The sequence below is a fragment of the Pseudomyrmex gracilis genome, unplaced genomic scaffold (genome assembly GCF_002006095.1).
Source record: "Pseudomyrmex gracilis isolate BER0280 unplaced genomic scaffold, ASM200609v1 scaffold_9, whole genome shotgun sequence".
NCBI classification, from domain to species: Eukaryota; Metazoa; Arthropoda; class Insecta; order Hymenoptera; family Formicidae; genus Pseudomyrmex; species Pseudomyrmex gracilis.
This window is the reverse complement of record NW_018020593.1, coordinates 410,614-434,254: the sequence shown is the minus strand read 5'-3', so window position 1 is coordinate 434,254 and position 23,641 is coordinate 410,614. Positions and strand designations below refer to the sequence as shown.

Genomic DNA, 23,641 nt, shown 5'->3' with positions numbered 1-23,641 from the left:
GGTCCCGTTCGTAAGATTTTCCTCGAGAATCGCAAGGGATCGCGTTGCCGACCTTATTAAATTGTTGGTCCATCCCGACAGCGGGCATTTTAGACAATCCGCGCGTCCGCCGCGTTGGGTCTACAATAGAGCACATCGGTACCCATTATCCGCCGACATTGTCCACATGCGAACTGGTCTTTAGGGCGTTACTGGAGGTCAAGCCCCGGAAGTGATTCGACAATGAGGTACATTATGCCCTTCCACTACTTCCCCTCCCCGTTCCTTCTCCCTCGGCTCCTTCTTATCCGTCTCGACCCGCGTTCTTATTAACTCCCTTGGTTGCGCCGTAAGTGCAACGTGATCATTTCTCCTCCTCGCATCCAGAGCGAGGAGGAGGGGGACTCGACGAGCTATTTTCAAATCGATATCCGAACGGTCAAGCGACGGGATTCGCGTTCTCAAGGCGTAGGGTTACGGTCGTCCGCCTTTGCGATTTCCCGTATTTGAATTTGAAATAGGAGAAAGAGGCGTCGAAACTTGCGCGCGCAAAGAGGACGACGACGGCGATTCGTGGCACCGAAAATCGAAGAGAGAGAGAGAGAGAGATGGGAGAGAAATGGTAGAGAAACAAGTGACAATCAGTGACGCGGGATCTCCGGTATTGTCCGAGCTGTCACGCGTCTGACGCGCCAGGATATCAAAGAATCCCCCGACGGGGGATCCGCGGTCATCTACACGTACATGCGCACGTACTGGTCAAGAAGAAACCGCGCAAACAACCACGTAAGAGGCGCATGCGGCGCCCCGTCATGGTTTATTGAGATTTGGCATCATTTTTTTTTAAGATTCACGGCGCGACATCGAAATATATTCGTTTACGAATAATTTTTGACACATCTCAAAATTCTGATAACTGCGGATCAAAGAAACAAGAGATTCTGTTAAAAAAATTATACATTTCACATCTCGAGAGCGTTGCGGCACTCCGCGACGAAGTGAAAAAAAAAAAAAAAAAAAAAACAAAGCTCACCTTTATGAAGTCATTTTTGTTTTCTTTTTAATGAAACCGCATTCGCGTTTACGGTCCTGAAGTTGACCTGCGAACGTCGCGAGAAAACCTGCACCACGAGAGAACGGCGACGCGTGAGACGGAGCTGGCCGAGTGACTTGGCGAAATATAATGTAACAGTTTCGAAAACGTTTTTCTACAAAAGCGGCATGCACAAGCGATGTGTGTTGCGGCGCATACGTTAATTTTTCGCAAAGGGCGCGGATGCAAGGGAGGCGACCGGGCCTTAACTAGCCCTTTTCTCGGGGATCGGGTTTTTGATTGACAGACTTCGGCCAGGTCCCGCTCGCGCGAGAGCGCCTTCCCGCATTATGTTAATAGAGATATGATACACCTTTGTGCGCCCCGTGCCGTTAAAGCGCATATTTTGACATTTAAATTTACTTGGCTTTAACTGCGAACAAATCTACGGCGTTCGCTCCTTTCGTTCGTCCGTCGAGCGAACGCTCCGTCGCGACTTCGTTTATAAAGCCACGGTGAAAATTACGGAGAAGAGAGAGAGAGAGAGAACGAGAGAGAGGTAGTTTCAATTTATATTATATTAAAATTCTTTCATATTTGATGCACACTGTGTGTGTGTTCGACTAAAAAAATATTTCTAGAATCAATCGCACGTATATAAAATAATACAAAATTAGAAATACGTTAGGGGGAACATTAATTGAGAAAAATGAGACACTCTCCGGCAAAATTGAGCATGAAAACATTAAGAGGCCGTATAAGGAGACAGCACTAAAGGCTTTTAACTATCTTTTCTTTCTCTCTTTCTCTCTCTCACTGCCAACTCAACTGTAAGTCCAATCCGCTGTCGCACCCTCGAGCGTGCTGCCGCTTCTCTGGGGTGGCAGCGGAGGGTGATAAATCTCGCCCCCCTGCTCGTTACCCCACTATCTGTCGATAATAGACATAACTGACACGTGTTGCCCGGTCGTCAGGCTGACCCGTACGAGACGAAGGCATCAGGATCACACCAGCGTCGAAAGACGTGTCATTCTTTCTTCACCCCTCCGACTAAATCTTTCGGGGTGATTGATTCCACGATATCATATTGTCTTCCACGCTATAAATCTGGAATCAAGTTACTGTATATATATATAGGAATTGGAATTAATTAGTATTCTCGCAAATTGCATTGTCGATAATTTTTTTTTTCTAATTTTTGTTGTCTCCCTTCAACAAACATTGCGACATCAACGTTTTTTTTTTGTTTTTTTTCGCATTTACGACGAAACGTACAGACAGATCGGACTTCTCGCGTTTTCGCAAACACCTGGCAAACGATTGGGGTGGATGGGTGCCGCGCGACGCCGGATAAGGTCTCCGCGTGTGTAGGAAGCCGTTCCTCGTCTTCCCGGGCGTGGACTTAATTGAACTTGTTCGCCAACTCATAACGGGCAAGAAGTCGGGCAAGTGCTCTCTCTCTCTCCCGGTTATAATTTACGTGAAACAATCGTCGCCTTTGATGTGCCGTCGTCGATTGTCCCTCGTGTTTACCCCTCCGGATGCCGCTGGCGTCCGGGGCAGGGAAGTTTCTGTGCGATCACGCACATTCAACGACAAAACTGAGGAATTGTTGAGCAATCGTCGCTAATAGTCTTCGCGCGATCAATTGTCTTTGTACTTTCGCCGTGGCGAAGTTGAGCGAATGAAAGGAAAACTTCGAGATAAAAGCGCGTTTCTGATATAAACCGAAACATTTAACGGAACGATGACTTTAGCGCGACTAGGGTGGCGGCTTAACTTTCTCTCTCTTGGACTTGGGCGAAATAAATGTTTCGGCCTTTTCCCGATGGGGAGAGAAAAACAACGAATAAGAAAAATCGTGACCAAAATCAAGCCGATCAGCTGATGAAAATATGACCCATTCAACGGATTGGACCAATTAAAAACCAAGTACCAATCAAACGCGCGGGTATTTTCGCGTTAGAAGTACACGTGTGTTGCGCATTGCGTATAATCGTTTCGAATATTTCTGACCGGGCGGGGGTGAGAGTGGAACCATCGAGTTTTAGACGCGTCGATCGCGGAGGGCAATTTCTCGCTGCGCTCGTGATTTCTATCGCGTTCGTGTAAACCTACGCGTTTAAAATGTAAACCCAATTTAACCCATGAATCGAGGGCCAATCAATGGTGGTAATTGTTTTGTCGCGGGTGAGGAAAAAAAAACGTTCATTCGGTTGCGACACTTTGAAATGCAGGCCCCGGCTGCTGTTTGATCAGACCAATGAGCCTCGGCCAATGAAAGTGCATCAGCCAGCGCGTATATGCGTGTGTATACGCGCGCGCGCGCGCGCGCTCTGATTGAAATTTTTCCCGGGCCGAGGCGAAATGTTAGGCGCATTGAAATTATGCAGCGCACATCGTTCGACGATTGAATCGAATCGAAAAGTGCGAGAAAGCTTTCGTACGCAAAGAATTGAATGGAAAATTCACGCGGAAAATATCACGCTATGTTTCCTCCGCGCCGTCGCCGTCTGTTTTCGGTCTACGTGTCCACTTAGCTCGAGATTGGGCGCGCAGCTCCGGGTTGACAGATTGTGCGCGGTCCGGCTACAATGACCGAACTAATCTGGTCCGGTCGCAGGGAGGTAGTCTAAGTTCAATATACACACAGGAATAAACTGCTGCCCCGGAGGCGTTTCCGTGTGTGCTCTCGACTATTGCCCTGCATAAATCACGCTGCCCCCGACTAGCCCGGAGCCTCCTGAATCGCGGCGTCGACTTAATTGTTGTCCCGCACGCCGCCGTGCAAAGAATGAAGGATCTCCGGCTGCGCGAGATGTGCATTTAACAAGCACCGGACGATCATCCGGCAGCTGTCCCTCCCCCGCGTTCGTTTCGCTTGTTGTTATAATTGTAATTGATCGCTTTAGATTCGCTTCGAGAATTGTTTTCAGATAATTTTGTGTAAATTTGTTGTATCGGAAGACTTTGTCTATTTTTCTCATTCTCTCAGACTCGAAATGAAGATTATCATTATTCTTTGTTACATCACAGCGAGAACTTGTTTTGAAGGGTCGGGCTGCGGATCGGCGAGTTTCGGCCAAATTTTCTGGCGGGTCAGCCTCTCTAATGATCGATCATATAAGGGGCTGGCAGTGACGCGACTCGGATATAATTTATACCGCTAGATACGCCGAGGGTAGCTTCCCTTAGAAGTCGCCGCGCGGAGAAGGCGAGGCGTGGGTATCGGGGGTGGCATCTGCTGCGTGTTAGACACGGGTCGGAGGGCACCGCTTGCTCTGTCATTACTTGCATTACTTTCCCGCCGTGAGTCAAGTGGGTCAAGTATGAGTAGAGAAACATGTACGCGATCGAGACGATTGAGAAGAGAAAGAGAGAAAACGGTCGGACGCTCGTTCCGACGCGCTTAATGCGGTCGGAATTATTCAAAGAAGTAAATTCGACGAAAAGAAAACTTTTTTGTTATAATCATTATTAACGTTTTAAATGTTTTCATATAAAATATATCAAGTTAATTACGCAGATGTGTAAAAATTTCAAAGTTTAATTGCACGTAGAATATATGTTGTGTATACATATATATGTACAGAGTTTTCTGGACAATATATATGTAATCCACTTGATGTCGCTTATACACGCGCCCGCGCGCGGCGCGCAATTATTCCTGCTAACGTGTGTCGCTAAATCACGTAATTTCACAGTCAAAACGCATGAAATGCGCGCAAAGCCGGGCGAATGTAACTACGTCGGCGAATTCTAATCAAGCGGAAACGAATCATTAAACCAATTAACACGTCATCCGCCTGATCTCGCCCGCGCGGGAGGAGAATTCGAAATAATCGTCGCCTCGAGAGGTTCGCGCGTCACAGTAATTTTCACAGGGTTTGGATCGGCGCGGACTTCGTTTGCGAAATTCGCGCGCGAGGGATACACGGCGATTCCTCGGGATTAATCAAGCGTTAATTAAGACTAGCGGCTGCTTCTCGGGGCTCCACTCTCTCTTTCACTCCTCGCGAGAGGAAATTAAGCAAAGATGTCGCCGCGCCTAAATGCCTCGGTCGGTCGTAAGGATCGCGCGCCGGCGCTACGTGACGCTTAAACTCGTAAACAGCTCCGTTATTTAGGGGATGATAATTGACCGTTTCTCTCACCTCCCCTTTTCCTGTCTCGCACCCGCCGCTCGACGATTTCGTCGAAACGGCGGAATGTTCCGTCGATGACTCTCTGGGAAATTCGCAGTCGATGTTTACGAGAGACGATCTTTCTCTCTCTCTCTCCCCCTCTTTCCCCGCTTTTCCCGCTTCTTCTTTCGCGGAAAGGGGATGAAAATGAAATTCGATACGCCATTGTTGTGTCATACGAGCATAATCTCGCTTATACGCCGTTGCCTCCCATGATGGATACGTATGGCGCGTTCGCGTTTATTGCCCGGCAAGACGATATTAATAGCGGTGATCAATTATTTCGCTTGAGTATCGCGGTGTTTTAATACCAAACCAACTTGAAAGTCAAAGAAACGTGTCGGCGCGAGTACAAAGGCGCGGATTTATTTATTTTGCGCTTGTTAGGTGCGTTTGACACGCCACTTTCTGTTTATTTCTGCGATCGCTTTTCTTTTTTTCATGATAAAAAGTCCCGTATAGACAAATGTAAATAAATAAATAAATAAATATATATATATATATAAATAACGAGATTATACAATACTCGGACATTTTTTTACATCTCTTTCACAAAAGCTCTATCTCTCTCAAAAATGGCGATGGTAGTCCTGTGTGAGTCGATCAAGTTGTAGGATGGATTTTCTCTATGAGAGAAAGAGAGAGAAAGAGAGAGGGAGGAAGGACACGCTGTGTCGGCTAAAAGCATTTTTGCGTCGGCCATCATGGGGCTATCATCCACCATCGATCCGTTATTCATAACTTTCGCTCCGGTCGTAGAACACTTTCTGTTTTATCTATAGAAAATTTTTTTTTTTTGCATTCTCTTATTGTTCCAATATCTAGTCTTGCAGATTTGTAAAAAGAAAATTCAATCAAAATTTCTATTTAAGAAGAACGCCATTGTCAAAAACAAGATCTTCGATCACGGAAACTTTTCAAAAAACGCCGACATAAATTTCCGTTAAGTTGCGATAAATCGTGATCGATTATAATCGTTTGCTGACTCACTCGGATTTTAACAATAAAGAAACGCGTCGTCCCGATTGTGAGGGATCATTCGAAATAAGGCAGAAGATCTGTCGCGTTGTCTGGTGACTTTATTGTGAAACATCTTCGGCAAGCGAGAGAGAGGACCTTTTCTTTAGGTCCTGCATTTTTTGAAAGTGTATTATTACAAAGGAAATACCAGATCAACAACGAACTTAATGGTAACTTCAAACCACGAATCCTCGAACTTTGAGAATTTATTAGCGGACCACCGATCCAATTTCTTGTCTTCCTGTCTAGCGCGTCCTTTTGACGTCACCATGTGTTCATCTTTTGTCAATCCGCAACGCGCGAGACTCTTAAAACAACTAGGTCTGTGTTTTTTGGCTTTTTTTTTTTTTTGAAAAGATCAACACGTGTTTGTTTCGAAAAAAATACCAAAACGATCACACGAGTTTGGAAAAAATCAGTACGAAAATTATGAAAAAATCATCTGTAATATTAAAATTAATCTTTAAAAGTGTCTTCCTAAAAGTGTCTCTTTTAATGATATCCTCATTGTTAATTGAAAATGTTTGACATAATCTTTTAATTCAACCGTTCTTGTACCTTGTAGGATGAGTGTGAGATTTTATTACAAGGATTCCGCTATTGTGCGACAGTGACGGCCTATTAAGACGTTCCAAGCTTGCGACGATACACTCCTCGGTATTATAATTTCCATTGGCCGCATAGAACGGTACTAAGGCATAAGGGCGGGACAACAGAATTTCGTCGTGAACGAGACAAATCTGTGCCAGGAATTGTTGGCACATGCTTCGGTTGTGCCGACAAAGCAGGGACATTTCCTGTAACCGAAAAGTGACAGATTTCTGTCTCTTTTGTAACTCGGTAGAAAACAAATTTTTTAACCTTGAGTATTTTTTTAATGACCTGTCTCAATTTTCTCAAGAAAAAAGCGCAATATTTTTTTCTGACCGAGATCTTCGTATCCTCCGCCATCTTTCTCTCTCGTCTGATAGAAAACTTGCGTTTATTTTATTTTTACAACCTTCAAAAAAGGAAGAAGAGAAATGCGCGCTCCTCTGTCGTCAAATGTTTGATTAAATATTTTCCGCCAATATTTGTTTGTTCGGCGAGCGACGATCTATCATTCTTCTTCGCAAAAAATCCCCCGCTGCGCCTACTGAGCGCATCTTTGTCGTAGGTGAGATCCGGGACAGATCCTAATCTGTCGTGTAACCCCAGAATCCCATTGTCAGTGCCCGGTTCGTGCCCTTCATCCAAAACGCGAAGCCTTAATGCCCTCGGTAGCCGGCAAAGTAGCTATTCTGATCAAACAAAAAAAAAAAAAAAAAAGAAATCGTGTTGCATTGATTCCTTCTTCGCGCCGTCGGCAACTGTCCCAGGGTTACTAATGCATTATTGTGGACTGTTACGGGGTTTCTCGGCTTACCTGAGCTGATGCTGCAAGACATGATAATGGAAGTGATACATTATTCGTGTTTCACGTAGAGTAAGTGTAGACTGTTAGATTTGTGTGTAAACCTAACGCCTCTATTACACTTAGACGATATAAAAACAATGTAAACTAAATCAAGAAACAGGGCTTTGAGAGCCAAACACGCTGGATGTAAGTACGAAATTATAAATTATTTTTAACGTGTAAGTTAAAATACGCATAGAAAATTCAAATTGAACCGCAATTCTAAAATTCATGTCAGATGCTACTTTGCATCACATATGTGTGAATTATTCATTTAACACCTATATGAAATTTTAAAAAGTCCCATTGCGAAAAAGATACCTTGGCTAGGAGTCGCCTTTTCAAATTCGTGCCACCAAGGCACGAAATAAATTTCTCGCAATATTATTAAAAAAATATAATAAGTATGATAAAAATATTTTTCGAAATTGTAATCAAATCTAAAACAGTCTCAACTTGACAAATTAATCGAAGAGTGCGATGGCAGAAGCGTGATCATGAAACATTTTAGAAACGCGCGTTACAATACACAAAAACTGTCTGCGCTTCTATTGCTGTTTCAATTCTTACTCCGTGTTTATTTATTTGTTTGGACACCGCAGTTTCGTAGAACATTAATGAGACCGTACTTTCGTATGAAATAGTCCTGTCAGTAAAGATTAAGATACCACAAATCTCGAGAAAGGAATTTCGGAAAATGAAGCAAATAGGAAGATGAGAATCAGAAGAGCGCAGAGAGAGTGAGAGGATCGTGAATGAAAGGAAAAAAACCGGTTTGCAAAAGGCTCGAGGGATAGAGGGCGTTTTCTCTTTTCCTTCTTTCTTTTCCGCTCATCTAATGTGTTTGAAGATTCTCCGCAGATATCAGTCCCCGAACCGCTTAAAAGCTTTAGAGTGAGGAAATACTTTCCGCCAGTTAGAGCGCTCTGACGGGGATTATTTACCTGGCGGGAATCGACTTATCCACCTGCGTAATTCATTGATTTCTATGAACGCTCTTCTAGTTGCACCTACGACCAGCAGGTGGTGCGAGCCTGCAGGTGTAAAATGTGTAAGTGACGACTAACGTATCGAGAAAGTTTTCAAAAAAGTTCGAGAACGTCTTATCAGAGACAACGATAACATTATCCTTACTCTCGAATAAAATATATTCAATGGAAAAACAAATTGTGATCATAAAATTTCATCATTAGACTCAATCTTATAATTAGTAAAGTGTTTTGAAACAACTCGATGAATATTTTAAGTATTTTACCGATGAGGAACTGCAAGTAGTTTCACACTGGACGGAAACAATGGCGATGAAAATATTTTATAATTGGTGTAGAAACGTATCCCCCGTATGTGTGTGTACGTACGTGTGTGAAGCAGAAGTGCAAAATGTGTTTACCGCATGATACGCGAGGGGTGAAAAAAATATTCCGTGGCAAAATGTCCAGGAGCGACGTTGGGCGAAAGTTAGCCGGGGTGAGACGCTTGGCCGGCCAAGCGTCGCGGGCCGTCGACACTGCGCTAGACAATTGACAAAAAAAAAAAAAAATCACTTGTCTCACCCTGAAAGTAGGGATGCTGTAGCGGAAAGTTACAGCAGATGCAGAAGGGTGATGAGAGGGCGATGTTTCGTGAGCGACAGCCCGTTAAACGCAATGTTCCGAATCCGAAATGTTGCGGTCTCGCCGCCGGAAATATGCGTGTCGTTTCGCGCACGTGCACTGACCGAATTGCGCTGGAAAAATAATTTTATCGCTTGTATCACTTTATTACGGCGCGACCGAATTGCGCGCGTTCGGCAAGAGATCGAAGATCAGCAGCGGTCACGGCAAAACACTTTACAAAAAAAAAGAATCGCTTTGTAATCAAGTATTTGCATTAAAAAACAAGCGTGTTTGTGTGTGTTCCAGGTGCGCATAGCAGGTAGCGGAGTGCGAGGCTGGTTGGATGCATCTCACGAGACGAATAATTGGCTGAAGTTCGTCAGAAGCACCACTAGTCCGCACGCGGTGAATATGCGTCACGTGCTGATCGGTGGACAGGTAATGAAAAAACTGATTACTAATGAGATCAAACGGCTCCAAATAACAAATCAAAAAGTTTCTAAATAATTGACGATGTGCCATTTTTGGCCTTCGACACAAATTAGATTGGACATTTATTTTTTAATTTCGCACGTGACTTTCAAAGCGATCGATTTGCTATTTGCATAAGTAAAAAGTAACTTTTCTAATTAAGTTCAAATAACAAAAGTAAATGATAAAAACCAATTATCGCAACATTCGCTTTCGTAACCCACTTTATAACTCGAAAACGCACGTACGGCGGTGCAGCGGTAATTCCGCAAAAGGAGCGAAGTATTGGTATCGCTAATCGACATCTGCGATCTTCAGCTTCGATCCGACCGCCTTGTGCACGCGTGATGAAAAAAATCTCTCACGTTCGCTTTTTCGCGCGCAAGTGGCGTGTGCATGAGTAATTATTTTGCATTAAAATCGCGCCAACACGATGTTACGAACATATCGCAATTATTATAAAAAAAACACACACACAGATACAAACAATTTAAAACCCGAAACGTATTTTATCGTTTGATTTTGAAAAATGCCTATTTGTTTTCTCACTTACTTAACTTTTGTAATTGTGGCGAACGAAATAATCATTTTGCAGACCCACACTCGCCAGCTACCGTCTGATTCATCCTCGAATTTAACAAGCATTTACAATGCAACAACTGACATTCGATCGACAGTTGCAGTTAATAGAAAAAAACAATAATTACTCGCCGCTCGTATAAACGCCATTCGAATCGATCCTGCATATGTTACCGATTGTCAGCGGGATTGTTGGAAGTCTTGTTTAAAATTACTCTGTTGTTTTCCGTCCGATTATTAACTGATAATTCGAGTAATTGTTTTTCCCCGCGATGTGTATCTTATATGTTTTTTACCATCTCTTCTTATTATATTGTAAAAGATAAATTCGTTCGATCGTTTTCGCGTGAAAACGCGTTTTCGCGTATACTGTCGCGATCAACTGTCAAATATACGTTAAGGGCGGAAACGATGAAGGTCACGGTGTCAATTTAGGGTCGAGCTTATGCTTCCAGACCCGTTTGGCCTGCCTTTTCCGTCTCTCTTTTTCCCTGCGAACCGCGGCACATGGTATCAGCGATGTTGTGGGCGCGCCGTAAGCTGTGAATGTATACAGGGTGTTTAGTTATTAAGTCACCCCACGGGGTCGTTTCGCTACTGACTTCCTATACGCCCTACTCGCAATCGCTGTGGGAATGGGGGACGCGGCGCGCTATCAGTGCCCTGCAGAATCGCCGTCGTAATGACGCAATTCGGGCCCCGTGACGACACCATAAAGATGGTTTTCACGTTCTCCCGGACGCGCTACCGGACCTCCGTAGAATCTCATGCAGATTTCACGCGTGTCGCGTGAAAAGCTCGACGTTTCAACGCGCGTCGAAATGCGCGCGATTCGTCCAGGACGAATGTTGCGTTCCACTATTTTTCCTCCCCGTTTCTTTTCGTTTGTTAATATTTTTACTCGCAAAAATATGTCGCTAGAGTTAGTGAAGTCTTACGCATATTTAGCGGAACAATTTTTCTTGCAACAAAAGAAACAAATTTGAAAACTATCTCGGATCTTTGTGCGTTAAATATCACAATATCTCGATGGTCACAGATGGTGTACGAAGCTGTGCGGGACATTGTGATGGGCGAAGAGCTTCTTCTGGGTCTTCGTGAGCCACTTCAGCTGCAAGATATGTTGGGCGAAAACACGACCGAGGACAGGAGCGATCGAGAGACCGGTAAGTGTGTCTGTGTAAAAACCTCACACACAAAGCCTCCGTAGACAATATCTCTTCATGAGCTCTTTTTATAAGCGAGAGGATTGTGTCAAAGGGACGTGTCTTTATCTATCCCATGTAATTTTACAGCAAGATACATCGACAATAGTTTATCGTTAATTTTATTTTACGCACACAATACGCGCTTGAATTAAAAAATTTCATTCAAATCTTCGGAGATGCAACTCCCCTCAAATAAAAGTTTAAAAGTAAAATACGCACCACGCGACGTTATTTTTACACTGGAAGAAATAAAATAACGTCGAGGAGGAAAGAGAGCAGAGCGCGGGGGGATAAAGTAATATTTGGGTAGCGGGCGCGAGATATCGACGTTGACGATCGTTTTGGCACGGCTTTACGACTTTCTGTGCCGATACGCATCGGCCGCACGTTGGCGGCTCGTGCGCTTACAATTACGCGTATGAACGCAAATGAAGGGCAAGGGCAGGTGTTTTCCGAAACGACGAATCGGGGGCGGGCAGAGGGTAAATCGTTCGTGTGCACGAGCTGCTCCGTCATGCACCCTTGATTCTGGCGTGATTCACCTGGTCGACCGTTGCGTATTAACCCCTCGTCCGGTAATAAGCGCTGATTATCAGGAGATAGACGGTATAGTCAAAGTCACATGTCGCTTGTGTGCCCCGCGTCGCTTCGGTCTGCGTCCGGAAACATCCCTCTCGTCAATCCCGTCATCAGGCCGATCGCAATCTGCTTTTATTTCTGTTTTTCAATTGAAAAGACTGTTGAGTCGCGCTGATACATTAATAATAAATTTTGGTTTTTTTGTTCATATTTCGCTTAAATATTAAATCACACAATCTTGTGGGAAGAAACATAACTCTGATATATATTAAATATCAAAACACCCCGACTGTGTCACGAAAGAGACGCTTGTAACCTTCGAGTCCGTTTAATTTAGTTAATCGATCGTTTGGATTTCATTATGTGGAGCATTGCGCGCGCCGTTATTAATAAATTCGCGGAGCGTTTACGAAGAAGGGTAGCGCGTCTACTACGTGCCTGACTTCGCGACAATTATCTGGTTGTAACTTCTGCACGATGGTCAGAATCGGGACGGCGACTTAGGTAGGGCCGAATTAGGGCCGGAGGGTTATACGCGACACCCAGATGTCGCGGTAATTAAAACCGGGCTTATTGTCGAAGTTCCGCCGTCGTCGAGAGTCTAATTCGCTCGTTCGGCTAATTCGCCGACAATTTTTCGTCATATAATTTCGCAAGATTTCTCCGCGCGTGGAGATCATATTTTCCAGGTCGTGTTATCCTCTGAGAATTTGCTATTAAATTTCTACGATGTAATATTTTCGCACAAGCTTGAAATCACCGAAAAAAAATAACCGCGTACTGATTGTTCAAATAAAATCACGATGAAGAAAGATCTGAAAAGGGGTGACGCTGTTTTATGGGACAGTAGCGAGAAATTACCGCCGCAATTAAGTCGCGCTTACAACGTTACTTTCCATAAATTAATTTTGAAATCAAGAATCTCGCATTTGTGCGATAAAAGCGTGTGCTTAAAAGTGAACGCGTTAATCCAGTGAAGTCATTTTTACGAGGGAATCTCCGACAAGCTGGTACGCGCAGCGAGAATAATGATGTCAAACAAACGATGTACGCTCTGTTCCCAACCCTTGCGCGAGAGAGGGAGCATCTGCGCCGCGTCTCTCCCTCGGATCATTTTTTCTGCAGAGAGAGAAAGAGATGGGGGAAGGCAAAAAGAAAAAGGATGCGAGAAATCATTTTAACACGCCTACATGGGGTGTACGTGAATTCAGAAGTCGGATGTTAACTTAATCTCGTGCATCAGACGTACGTGTATGTATATATATATCACGTGTTCATATTGATAAATTTACGCTCCATTTTACGTCTGTGTACTTTTGACTTTTAAACAACTAAATCATTTAAAAAACATTTACTCGTTAAATAAAACATTTTCAAAACGCACGTGTGTTTGGAAAAGAGAGAAAAGTTTTCAAAGAGTATTAAAAAATCATAAAGTGCACAGAAATAATAATTGAAGCATGTCGATATAAACATTAGAGACAACGTATAAAAACAATGTTAAATAAATTAATATGACTGCATATTGAATAATCATTTTTAAATAAAACCACAAAATATAAAAACCATAAAATATATGTAAAACCGTAAAAATGCAAAACATGATGATCAGCCACACTGACATGGCATTGTGGCTTTTCTCAAACGCTTTCAGAGAGACGTAGGCACATGCCTACGCGAAACGAGGCAAAATGGCAGGCGCAATTGTCGCAGACAGTTACGGTTGAATTATAGCTGCGATTTTTCGCGGTGCTTGTTTTTCTTTCGGTCGTCGTTTTCCCTTTTTTTTCCGCGTGTACATCGCGATTTCCCAATAGCTCTATTAGGGTAGCGGATAATTTATAGCCAACTATTGTCGATTAACACGCGCATAACCAGGTCTCGGGGACGATCTGAAAAAAAAGGGCACGGGTCAGAATGGGAAAAAAAGGGGTATCCGCGTATACAAAAGGGCACGCGACACACTCTTTTCTCTGAGGGGGTGGCGTACTCCGAGATTAGGGAAGTGCGTGTGACATGTTACAACCCCATCTGATTCATCGGACTAATGACACATTTATTTGACGTTTGACTTGAAATTTGTTGTGTTGCAATAGTGCGATGGGACAAAACTTTTCGGAAGACGTAATCGCTCACAATCGATGTTTCAGAAATAGAGAAGCGCAGAAAAATTTACTTCGGTTTTAATTTGCGTCTCTACGCAATATTTTTTGCTTGCGATGCACTTGGATTGCGTGCCCTTCGAATCGCGGATGTTGCGATGCAGCGCAAGAACATTGATTTCCGTTACTTTTTCCCATGCAACTGCCAACTGACTACTCGACCACGGGGGGTGTTACCAGTGGATCCCACCTGTTGACTTTCCGCAACGTGACTTCGTTCCTCACTCACCTTCTACACGGTAGATTAACATATTTCGACCGTTATTATTAATTTTTGAGAAACGACCGACTTGTAAAAAAAATTTAGCGCATATAATGTACAAATTGCGATCTCTCTTTCAATTTTACGTGAATAATTTTTATTTCGAGAAAATATCGAGAAAACAATGTGCGCAATTTACGTAACTTTTATCTATTTTGTAAATATTTAACTCTATTTTTTATTTATCGTTTCTAAAACTCGTCTTATACATTTTGTAAACCAAGTGAGCCGCACAACTTTTTAATTGTTTAAACAAAGTTCTGAGTCCGTTCTTTGTGGAATGGATTTTTGTTTTTAATTCACGCCGCATTTGCGCCGTTCCGAGGACAAAAAGTCAGCCGCATCTCTCATTGTCTAAATTCACGGCGTGCCGCTACGAATTAGTCGTGGAAAGAGGAACGATTAACGTACGTAAAGGGGGGCTTGGCATGGCGTTGGGCGTAGTTGGCGGTACGGAGGTTGTACCCGGTTCCCATGAAGGTCCGTTGGGGGCCATCATTCGACCATATGGTCGGAACAAGTGTAGCGGCAGATTTAAATAACCGTTGGAGGTCGGATATCGGTCCAATTCAAACGGATCATACTCGCATTCTCGATATAAAGAGTTAAACAATTCGTTAAAATAATATTTGATCTTTACATGGAATAATTTTCTCATTACTGACTTGAAGGTCCGCCTCTGCTGATAAACTTTTGCAGAAAGTTTTCTTAAAAGCAATCAAGCACGCGCCGTGCAATCAAATAAGTAAACGTTAGTTAGAAAAAAAAATTAATATAAACAAATACACAGAAGTTCGTACGTATGTGTTGCGATATAATGCCAATGATAGTTGCGTGTTGAATCGTGGTTAATCGCAGCTTGTCTCCTTCATGGGTTTCTGATTTTACCTGCCGTTGCGCTCTGATATTCGGAGGTGAACGCCGCAGGGGGGCTGCCGAGACTCACCTGCGATTGGCTGATCCCCGATGCCGCTTGTACCAATAGCAAACGATTCCCGGACACCCCCGCTTGCAGTTACCGGACCGGTGTACCGACCGACTAACAAGAACATGATTGTGTCTATTGTCTTCGAGATCGCTTGTGCGACGGATCGTGCTTGTCTATAGAGAAGAGACGGCGCGGTGATAGTGATGTAATTCGAGTCGTAATTGTGGACGCCACGATTGTGCCACGGTTTATACAAGTGTATAATTACATCGCAAACAGTTGATATTGACCGACCGGGACATTATTAACTCTGAGCGGTAAATATTTTATAGACTGCCGACACACACTATCATTATCTAATAAATTATCTAATAATTTAGCAATTTGTGATAATTTTGCCAGAAAGATAACTCTCTAAACTCTTCGTCTATATTATTATTATTATTATTTTTTTACTTGCTTAATTTATGTAACTAAAACGTAGATTTTGACACGCGAATGTAAATTGACAACAAATTGCGCTATGTTACAAGAGAAAGAGAGACACAGTTCGTGAAATTTGTTTTTTTTACTATTTTCCACAAGGCTAGTTAAATCATAGTCGAATCCCGCAGGAACGGTCTTCGTTATTTTGTAGATCGACCGCGATACTGCCGCTTTAATTTAATAATTCAGGGAACAATCCACGAGTCCACTTGTCACGCCACTCCTGTGGCCCTCGCGCGGTTCTGGATCACGTAATTCGCCCTCACCACGACAGGTCACGTATCATCGTTCGCCGGGGGTTGTAATTTATAGAGCTATGACCATTCGGGTGCGCGTACACACACGCACACAAACCGCGATGGAATTGCGACTTTTGCTATTGCTAGTACGTCGACGGCACTTGCGATCTTATGTTATATTGTGTTTCATTTACAGCCTCGCAGCACAGCGGAACCGTCGACGAGGACAAGGAGGATGAGGAGGAAGGAGAAACGAGATGCACCGTCTGTGACAAGCCGTTCCAAGATATCGAATTGTAAGCACTTTTTATCGCAAAATAATATTTAAACAATTTTTTAAAATATCATCACGTAATTAATGCGCCTAAATTTTTCTGCAAAAGAAATTTTGTTTCAATCGCCGATTTTATCGCATTTGCTGGATCTTCGCTACATCATTTCGAACGATGAGTCGTTACGATGTCGGGAGGGAGAATCTTTATTACCGTTTATTTCACGCTTTCTCCGTTATCCAAAGAATCGTCGTTAGCGCGCGCGCGCGCGCGATTCATGAAGGATTCATGGCACATCGTTATACGCTTTTGAAATCAGATCGACGACGATTACGTGTCGCACCGACATGTCGCCGGATCGAAATCGAGAGACAACGGGCTCAACCATAATCGACCGACATTAAAGCGCCGCGTTTGTCGATTTTCGTCGTCAATTATTAATTAATCGATGAGATTCAGGGGGTGAGTGCCACGTAATCGCCTTCAAATCTCGAGTGTCTGCGGCGATACGCGGCCGCGAGAGCTTTTTGTCACGCGAGCGCTTTGAGACTTCCTCTTTCCGAGGAGTTTCGAGTATTTCTTCAAGATTTCTCGCTCGTTGCGATTGAAAGACGATCGGTCAGTCCTTCATTCGCGAGACCGAGTCTTTTAATTGGGAGATTATTAGTGCGAAACAACAAGTAAAATATTATTTCAACGACTTTCGGAAATTATTTTTACGACATAATGGTGGAAAAAAAATGCAACTTTCTTTAATTAGATAATACCTCATTAACTGCAAGCGCCGTACATCATTTGTACATCTTTGTTCGGCGCAATCAATGGAGGGTGCCGATCTAGTTTCTGAAAAGATTCGGCTTTTTTTTTATTTACCTCCTGCCACTCAACGAAGTCAAACACTGGGTGCCTCGTATCTGGCATATGGCTTGCGCGGTACTTAACGCGTTTTTCCCACGAACGAGACTTTGACTGCCGTCAACTACACTAATCGCGCTTCATTCTTCGAGAGATTGTTATAAGCAAAGACCAAATACTCCCGTTTTCTTCTCGTTTAGTTTTCGATAAATTTATTTTTGCCCTTTCCCCTCTCATCAGTAATCAATAATATCCGACGTTTACATATCGACCGTGCGAATCATCTTTGGCGACTCGATATTCGCCATTTCACTTCCCGTAAATAATCTTCTCTCTCTTAAACCGCGTCTGAACGCGTCAGATTCACCTGTTGTGGAACGTTCAACCCTAAAGACGCGGGGGTGCTGAACAGTGCCACCCCTCTCACTTCGTATACATCATCGAAGGCGTCGCGTGCTCGCAGCTCATCTAACGTGGCACACCGTCACCATGAAGGCACTATCTCACCACGAATAGGTTTCACACGACGCGTGTGTTCGGGGGTGTAAAATCAATGCCGTCGCACCACACCATGGCATCCCGCGTGCGACGATAACCCGGTGCCTACCTCGTGACAACCCCCTTAGGACTACCGCTTTTCTTCGTGACGGCGCGTGTTCGTGCGCGATGGCCACCCTCTTCTTCAGGGGGTGCGCGCGGACCGTTATTACACGGGACTCGCCGCGGCCAAAGTCACTTAGTCATCATCCGAGACTGCGCCCGGCGCAGTCTTTGTCGGTGCAGGTCGGTTATCGTATCACATCCTGCTCGGCGCTTTGATTAAACTTTTGGTTGAACTTCGAACGGGACGTAAAGAAAAAAATAGAAAGAGAGACATTTTCAAGAATTTTCTTTAACAGTCTGCTTAAAAAATTATACTCTAGAGATACTTTTATAAGTTATTCAATTGTTTAAGGATATATTTAATATTTCTTATGTTTCTCTCAACTTTGTTTTATATTGAATTAATTTTTATCTACATATTACGTGGAATTTTTTCAGGTTGGACAGCCATCTGGTAACTTGTCACAGATATCCGGCAGAACAGCATCGTTGCGACAGCTGTCCACGTGCCTACGCTTGGCGGCCTCTTCTGGTACGACATCGTGCCATCGTTCACGGCGATCTTCGAAACTATCCCTGCGAGAACTGTCCGAAGGTAAGTTTTAACTTCGCGCCCCAGTCGCTAAAATCATACAATCCCTCCCTCCTAGTAGCATCTTCGTAGCGCTAACAGTCGAACATCCGGCAGGTCTTTACGGACCCATCGAACCTCCAACGTCACATCCGGACGCATCACGTGGGCGCCAGGAGTCACGCCTGCACGGAGTGCGGAAAAACCTTCGCGACCAGTTCCGGCCTGAAACAGCACACGCATATCCACAGTAGCGTGAAGCCCTTTCAGTGCGAGGTCTGCTTCAAGGCGTACACTCAGTTCTCAAATTTATGCCGGCACAAACGCATGCACGCCGACTGCCGCATGCAGATCAAGTGCGTTAAATGCGGACAGTCGTTCAGTACGGTGACGTCATTGTCGAAGCACAAGCGATTCTGCGACTCCACGACACCGACCGGCCCGCCCGGAACGATGCCACAGCTACCGACACCGGCGACGAGTCCCTTCCTCATGTATTCACGACCCCCGATGAGCCTGCCGGGCGGTTTGCCCTTCTATCCGCCCGGTCTGATAAGTCAAGTTCCTTATCCGGGACTCTTTCAGACCAGTCACAGCTTTTTGAATTCAGCATCTCTGCTGTTCCCACCGAAGATCGAAGAAGCCGAGAAGAGAAGCGACAGTCCGAAAAAGGAACGTTTCACTCCTCCGAGAGTGCTGCCGCAGCACAACAAAGTCTCCCCTTCCACGGCGGAGGAAGCTACCTCTACCTTCAGGCCGTCTCCGGCTAGACCGCCGATTCAACCAACTCCGGAGAGCGACGACGACCGACATGCAAAGAGAAGAAAAATGGAGGCCGAGAGCACTTCGAGTGGTTCGAAGGAGGAGACGAGCGAACAACCGCTGGATTTGAGGGTGCAGACCAAGAAGCAGGAATCCACTTCGAAGGTTTCGAGCAGGAAGAGCCACAGTCCGTCGCCGGCGCCAGTTCCGATCGAGCAGACACCCGCACCTCCCGATCCCCCGAAAGTGGAAGAGGATCCCGCTCCGCCGATAGAAATCGATTCCAAGGACGTTCCTAGTAGTCCACAGTTGAGGACCAGTTTGCCCACCGAACAACCACTGACCAATACGCCGCCGCACATGGCTTACCCCAGACCGATACACCCGATGTTCCTCGACACGATGTATCGCGGACCAGCGACAACTTTTCCAGGATTTCCCAACGCGCCACCACCTCCCAGCGGGGCAACACCGGAATCCAGACTGATACCTCCGCCACTGTTCGGCCCACCACCGCGCGGACTTCCTTTTTTAGGCTCGCTTATGAACGGGCTCAGCGGCGCTAGGCCAGGAGGAGGATTCGATCTGCTTGCCCGGCCGCCGCTGAGCGCGTTCCCCGGCGTGAAGCCGTTCCAGGAGGCCGTAATGGCGCCTCATCATCCGCACCATCACCATCATCATCATCACCACTTGCACGGCAAGATGAAGGACCGCTATTCCTGCAAGTTCTGCGGCAAGGTGTTTCCCCGCTCGGCTAATCTGACGCGGCATCTGCGCACGCACACCGGCGAACAGCCGTACAAGTGTAAGTACTGCGAGAGATCGTTCAGCATCTCGAGCAATCTGCAGAGACACGTGAGAAACATTCATGACAAGCAGCGACCGTTCAAGTGTCCGCTTTGCGAAAGATGTTTCGGCCAGCAGACCAATCTGGATCGACATTTGAAGAAGCACGAGGCCGACGACGGCAGCGGTGTGGTCTCGGTCGCGGACTCGCCCGGCAGCAGCAACGAGAACGAGCGCGAGGACAGCTACTTCGAGGAGATCCGATCGTTCATGGGCAAGGTGACTTACAGCGGCGAGAGCGGATACGGACTGCCGCATCATCCCGCCTACATTCCTGGACGGTTGCACGAGATGAACGAGTCCAAGATGGAGGTCGAGTACGACGAGGACGAGGACAGTGAGGAGGGTGCGTCGCCGGTTGAGGAAACGGACGGTATGTCACCGATCGAGGCCAAGGAGTCGCCGTCGCCCTCGCAGTACGATGAAAATCTGAAGCTAAGAGAGAAGATCTCTCAGGTGTTGCTCAATAACAACACTCCCGAGCCGGTGATCGAAATCTCGACATAGCCCAGAGGTCAGTCCGGGTGATTCGTGCGGTCGCTTCGATGAGCGAGGATATCCCGTTCACACACTAATGTACAGAATTGTCGCGACGTTCGGCAAAATCTCAATCTCAATCGGCGTTTACCTCGAGAGTAACACGCCGGCGCGAGATTTATTTAGTTTTTAGGTTTTACGGTCCGTGTATACTTCGAACCTCAGCAGAGAATCACATATCCGACCTTTTGCTTCCACAAAAGCGAACTTCGAGTATAATCGGGTTGCTCTTCTCGTATAAACGTTTATTGCAAATCCACGAAAGACAGCGATAATAGTAATAATTATTAATTACATGTCATGTGTATTTATCCCGAAAGTCTGCAAGAGATAATCAGAAGATTCACGTACATACATACATATATATATATATATATATACACACATATATATATATATTTATAGAATATATATATATATATATATATATATATATATATACACATATATACACACAGTAAACCCTATTATACTTATAAAACAGGTGCTCTGTAAAAAAAATGCAAGGAACTCCCTTATCCCTCCCCCGACAACTGTAATAAAGTCCCCGAAGACTTCAGATCCTTGTTGCGCATCCTTTTTCTCACTCCGCATTTGTTTGCACCGCGAGAAACGCGTCTCTTGTAAAAAAAAAAAAAAAAAAATATAACAAATGGACCAGTTAGATCCTACTATTTCTTCCCTCACAGACACATACACACACGCATACCAGAAGCTCTTCTATAGATCTAGTTCTCTAGTTTCTACGAACTCGTTATGAGTAATACGCGCACGTAATTGAAAATATCGATTCTATTCCCGCCTATTTTTTTTACCGTATCGATTGAAGAGAAAGAAAATCGCGCGTATCTTGTAATATTATTTATTGCGAAGTTAATTTGTCGTTATTATTATTATTATTATTACTATTATTATTATTATTCTTATTATTATTATTATTATTAAAAATGGTTTTTGTCACACTTGACAAAGGAACGAGACCGAATTGTTGCGAACACACACAATCAAGGCGCATCTCTGCATTAAGCTTTCCGACTCTGTGCGATCTGTGCGGCCCGGTGATTAAATTAATCAAACATTTTTAGATAAAAGACGATCTACGTGTGCGTTATTCTCGACTGGTTTGTTTTCTAAACAACAGTGTTATTTATAATAAAGTGTTTGTTACAAACGACCGAGGTCGTTGGATTTTGTTAGAACATAGTGAATAACTATATATATATATATATATACATACATACATACTAAATATATATATATATATATAATATATATATATATATATATATACATACTATAACACAGAATATAGTAAAAGCAAAAACAAAATTGTATTTACTGGACGCAAGATCCACCTGCGAAATCTAAGGACCTGCGAAGTGAAAGAAAAATACATTTATCGCGCAGCTCTCTCTCTCTCTCCTTGTATATCAAAATTGATGTGTGTTAGTCCGAGAAGCCAAAGCGACGAAGAGAAGACATTACGAAATACGAGAAATAATAATTATTGAACTGCGCGCGCGCGCGCGTGCGAAAAAGTGTGAATAATTTAAACAATTAGACGATGAGAAAAAATCTTATGAGGAACTGTGTACAAATTTTCATTAGGTGATACATTTGTAAAGAGACGAAAAAAAATTTCCGTGATTTTTAATATATAATATATATATTATATAAATGAATAAATAAATAAATAAAATACAAATTAGGAATTTTATCTTGCAGTAGGCGAGAAGGAAAACACAAAAAAACTCATGTAAACGAACAAATGTTCCTCGCGATTCACTCGACCTGTAGAAATAAATATATTAAGATGCGTTATATATCGATAGCGAGGAAATTAATTAATTAATTAACGACGAAATGTGAGCATGTCGCGTAATGCTTATATGTAAGGTAACTGTCTCAGTAAGTCAAAAGTCACGTGGATTACAGCAGCCAATCTTGTTGTTCGCACTTTGATTAACATTTAGTGTAATTAGATAATTAAAACATGTGTTTTGATAAAACAGTGGAATACATTTTGTTTCAGTTTCAATAAATTTAATTCTATTCCTATTATTTAGTATATTATTAAATTTAATTAGTTTCTCTCTGATAGAACAACTTTGAAAAAAGTGTAACGTAAACCTGCGACACACGTTTCCTTTCGTGCTCGATCGCGTGCGAGAGCGGAATTGACGCCACACGTGATTTTAAAACTCGAAGAATTGTCAAATCGTCGTTCGCTGCTCGCGTTGTCATGCGATTCGGCACGAGGAACGCACAACATCATACGCAGAGCCGCAAGGCTTTGGTTACCGAAACAATTACCTTACGCTCGCGATTAAATAAACAAAAGAAACAGAAAGAATATATTATCGTTCGTTTGTAATCACCAAGTTGGGGCTTCACTTGTTTTTTCACATAAAGGTTTTACGAATACACATTTTCTCTCGACATATCTGTCTCTCTTTCTCTCTATCTCTCTCTACTTCTATCTCTTTCACTATAGATGATAACTTACAAAATGATTAAGCATAAATATTATTGAAAATGAATTACTTAAGGAAAAACTATATTACGACGCTGTCTCTATCTATACATACTGTATAAAAAGCATTCTGTAACACGTCATTACGATTAAAATATTACACTTCAAGTTGATTACCTAAGCGATAATGTTACCTATCGATGTTCTCCTTTTTCTTTTATACATTTTGGATTCCTTATTTAATAAGAGCTGCGAACAAAAGCACTCTTTCTGTCGTGAACTTTTGACGTACAATGTGAGCTTCTTTTTTAATTAATTCCGAAACAATCATCAGAGAACGAATTCTAGTATTTTATCGTCACCTTATTTTGCGTTGCTCTATTATCCAATACGAGATAAATACTTATTATGCAAACTGAGGTTTTAGACAAAAAGTTAGTAAAGAACTTTTCAATATACTTGTGACTTGTGCCAACGCACACCAAGAAAGTACGAATTTCATTGGTTTGTGCTGCGCTCTGGCGCTGTTTACTCTAGATAAAGAGAAACGTGTGTGTATGTA

At 43.6% G+C, this 23,641-nt stretch overlaps 1 protein-coding gene across 5 annotated transcripts in view; it reads left to right on the top strand.

Moving 5' to 3' along the window:
- Window positions 1-20,948, top strand: part of LOC109861821 (PR domain zinc finger protein 16-like) — a 68,998-nt gene extending 48,050 nt beyond the window's left edge. For 4 of the 5 annotated variants that reach the window (XM_020441639.1, XM_020441635.1, XM_020441661.1 and 1 more), the window contains 5 exons: window positions 9,553-9,684; window positions 11,336-11,462; window positions 16,357-16,456; window positions 18,329-18,485; window positions 18,564-20,948. In XM_020441639.1, the coding sequence (XP_020297228.1) occupies window positions 9,553-9,684; window positions 11,336-11,462; window positions 16,357-16,456; window positions 18,329-18,485; window positions 18,564-20,576 (2,529 nt within the window). In that variant the 3' untranslated portion in view covers window positions 20,577-20,948. The remainder of the gene's footprint in view (window positions 1-9,552; window positions 9,685-11,335; window positions 11,463-16,356; window positions 16,457-18,328; window positions 18,486-18,563) is intronic. The other variant, XM_020441649.1, reaches the window with a different exon arrangement.
- Window positions 20,949-23,641: the final 2,693 nt, after the last annotated feature.